This window comes from Sinocyclocheilus rhinocerous, unplaced genomic scaffold (genome assembly GCF_001515625.1).
Source record: "Sinocyclocheilus rhinocerous isolate Xijiao unplaced genomic scaffold, SAMN03320098_v1.1 scaffold2469, whole genome shotgun sequence".
NCBI lineage: Eukaryota > Metazoa > Chordata > Actinopteri > Cypriniformes > Cyprinidae > Sinocyclocheilus > Sinocyclocheilus rhinocerous.
Genome location: NW_015658987.1, coordinates 22934 through 26449, shown reverse-complemented (window position 1 = coordinate 26449; position 3516 = coordinate 22934). Strand labels below are relative to the sequence as shown.

The window sequence follows — 3516 nt, the reverse complement described above, 5'->3', positions numbered from 1 at the left end:
GAATGGGATGAGACCTGGTTGAGCTGCAGCAACGAGTGCAACGAGTGTTATCACTATGTCGGAGACACGCTAGCTTTCCCCAAGGCAGAAGAACTTAGAATCATCCGGAAGGGGCATGACATTTCCCGACCAGGCGCAGAGTGCTGCCAATCACAACACACACTGGCCCAGCTAACCAATCACAGCACACACTGGCCCAGCTAACCAATCACAGCACATTTCGTATTTCAGAAGGCGGGCTTTCATTTGATACAGGAACTATTCGAGCCGTTCATGCCAGACTGGGGAGAAAGGTATTGTAATAATGTAGAATATGTGAAAAATAATGTGTTTTTCGAACAAAGTAGTATGAGAGCCTGTTCTAGTACACCCCCAAAACAAAATCAAGACTTTGTAAAAGAGCATAATAGGACCCCTTTAATTAAAGTGTTTTGTCATGTTGTTGGTGACACCTCTCTTGCAACATGTTAGCTTATCACAAATATTATACCTAGCAGTTACTTGCTGATCGCAAGTGTAGCCAAACACTGGAGCGCTTAGAATAGCGAGGAAGGTCCTGGCAGACTGCAGAGTCGGGTCCTCACAGATGGAAAAAAAGAAAAGGAATCGATAGGCGGAATCGAAATTTTAATTTTACAAAAAGTATCCGGATTCTGGAATTGGAATCGATTTTTGATACCCAACCCTAGTCACTTTTGATCAATTTAAAAACAGGAAAAAAAAAAATTCATACTGACTCAAACTTTTGAATATTTCTGAATCCGTTTTCAAGTTGCTCTTTTTGTTTGTCTCTTAAGAAAACGGTGCGAGACAAGAATTACAAGGCCCTCCAAGGGAAACTGGAGCGACTGGAGAAGCTTTGCAGGGCCCTGCAGAGAGAACGCAATGACCTGAACCAGAAACTCCACGACCTTCAGGGCCCAGCGAAAGATCCTGAGGAAGAAGGTACAAAAAAAAAATTCATACTGACCTCAAACTTTTGAATATTTCTGAATCCGTTTTCAAGTTGCTCTTTTTGTTTGTCTCTAAGAAAACGGTGCGAGACAAGAATTACAAGGCCCTCCAAGGGAAACTGGAGCGACTGGAGAAGCTTTGCAGGGCCCTGCAGAGAGAACGCAATGACCTGAACCAGAAACTCCACGACCTTCAGGGCCCAGCGAAAGATCCTGAGGAAGAAGGTACGGGTCCTCCTGACCCTCAGCCGCAGGGGCTCAACCCAGAGATGGAGAGAGAGGTGGAGGGAGAGATGGAGGGTTTGGAGCTTGAAACAGAGAAACTCGGGCTTCAGCCTGAGGAAGCAGGCACCACAACATCCAGACAACTCACTGGCGACTGAGCCTGGCCTTCTAGTGGCCTTTCTTTTCTTTTTTTTTGTGGAGGTATATATTTTTGTCTAACAATTACCATAAAAATTAGTGAGGAAAAGCAGGACATTAGTGAAGACGCTAACTGCTCTATACGTTGGTGGAAAGCACTTTTTACTCCGTTTTCTATCATTGTATTTTCGTAGGAAATGGTCATGTGGTCCCAGACGGCCTCCATGCAGCTTTGTTTCGTATGTTTTTCTTTTTTCTCCCCCGATTCTCTGCTCAGCTGTGCTGTGCTTGCACGTTTTTCGTTTCTCTTTTGAAACAGAGAAACTCGGGCTTCAGCCTGAGGAAGCAGGCACCACAACATCCAGACAACTCACTGGCGACTGAGCCTGGCCTTCTAGTGGCCTTTCTTTTCTTTTTTTTTGTGGAGGTATATATTTTTGTCTAACAATTATCATAAAAATTAGTGAGGAAAAGCAGGACATTAGTGAAGACGCTAACTGCTCTATACGTTGGTGGAAAGCACTTTTTACTCCCTGTTTTCTATCATTGTATTTTCGTAGGAAATGGTCATGTGGTCCCAGACGGCCTCCATGCAGCTTTGTTTCATATGTTTTTCTTTTTTCTCCCCCGATTCTCTGCTCAGCTGTGCTGTGCTTGCACGTTTTTCGTTTCTCTTTAATAAAATGTAGCTCTTCGCTCTGACCTCTAGAATCTGAATAAATCATTTTGGATGCATATAAAGTTTAATATTGCTATTTTAAAATAACCGTAAATAGTCAACAAGCCAGTCCAGCTCTAGGTGACCAGATAACCTTGAGACTCGAGAAACAGGGCATTAATAACAGAGAAGATACATGGGGTCCATGGCAAGTCATGCTTCTGTTGCTTCGATTTAAATGGACTTTAAAGGAAGCCTGCCTGTGACTGGTTTTCAAATGGGAATCTGATTAAGGGCTAGTTTGACTTTGAAAAAGGCTGCTACATCTCCGACAGTTCTGTGAAATACTAAGACAGGGTCGAACAGTCTCACACCGCTGAAGTTTCAGAACTTTCTACTGGAGGGACTTTTTTGTTGTGTGACAGACGAAGAGAAAGCATCTTTACCAGCAGAAAAAAAACTCCCATTAATGCCGGCAAAATGCCACATGCATTTATATTTCGTTCAAATTTCATATCAACTTCGCAACCCCTTTTTATTTAAGAGACAGGGTAGTTGTTTTTGTTGGATCGGGGTTTCCAAGCCACCTCAAGCCAGTCCAACCGTTGGATTGCGTAACTGAACCTGATCAAACTGTAAAATCAATCTGCTTTTTACCAAAATCCTATAATTGACTATGACGTCAATTTCAAAAAACCCTCTTTTTATTGATTTTAACATATTTCTTAATTTACTAAAAAATTATCTGTAGTATATTTTGAATAAGGACATATTGTTTGCTGAAAGGGTGAGATCACCTTTGTTTGATTTGTTTTATTGTCCTGATGCTGCTGTTAATTAGTCCTGATGACAGCCGTTGTTTTAATTGGATTTGTTTGTGTGTGGGGTTGTTGTTGGTTTTTTTTTTTATGGCGTTTCACCCAAAAATATCATAACTTGTCACCCTCATGTCGGTCCAAACCTGTGTCTTTTTTCTTCTGTGGAGCACAAAAGAACAACTATTTCTACTGTCTATATGAAAGCCAGTGGGGTTCAAAACAACATTGGACCCCATTGACTTTCATAGTAAGGACAAAAAACAAATCAATACCACGAGTTTTCGTTTTTATTTGGCGTACTATTTATACGCATTTTCATGAGACCGGGCTCAATATTTTATGACCTCTGCAGAAGTTAAAAGTTTGTGAGCATTTATTTTGACAAATACATCTGTAATTGGGGTTAAGATTTTTTATTTTTTTGGCAACGCCCCAGTTTCTCAGGTTATGCAAGAAATCTACCTCTTCAGGTAAGACGTACTGTGAAAGATGCTCGAGACCTTTTCTTTCTCCCCCAGCTCAGTCTGTGACCCCTCTGAGATTGTACAACGCTCTTGTAGTTCTGTCTTGCTTTTCAATAAAACATTTTGTAGAATTTTCCTTACGGTCACCTCGTTTCACTGCGTCTTCACATGTCCAGATACAAAAAGTAGTGATGCACCGAAATTTCAGCAACCGAAAATGTATATATATATATATATATATTTATTTATTTTTTATTTTT

At 41.0% G+C, this 3516-nt stretch overlaps 1 protein-coding gene across 2 annotated transcripts in view; it reads left to right on the top strand.

Annotated features, from left to right (window-relative positions):
* LOC107723067 (gamma-taxilin-like) overlaps nt 1-2051 on the top strand; it is a 14291-nt gene extending 12240 nt beyond the window's left edge. The window contains exons 9-11 of one of the 2 annotated variants that reach the window (XM_016531570.1): nt 798-945; nt 1179-1276; nt 1641-2051. In XM_016531570.1, the coding sequence (XP_016387056.1) occupies nt 798-945; nt 1179-1276; nt 1641-1700 (306 nt within the window). In that variant the 3' untranslated portion in view covers nt 1701-2051. The other variant, XM_016531571.1, reaches the window with a different exon arrangement.
* Nucleotides 2052-3516: the final 1465 nt, after the last annotated feature.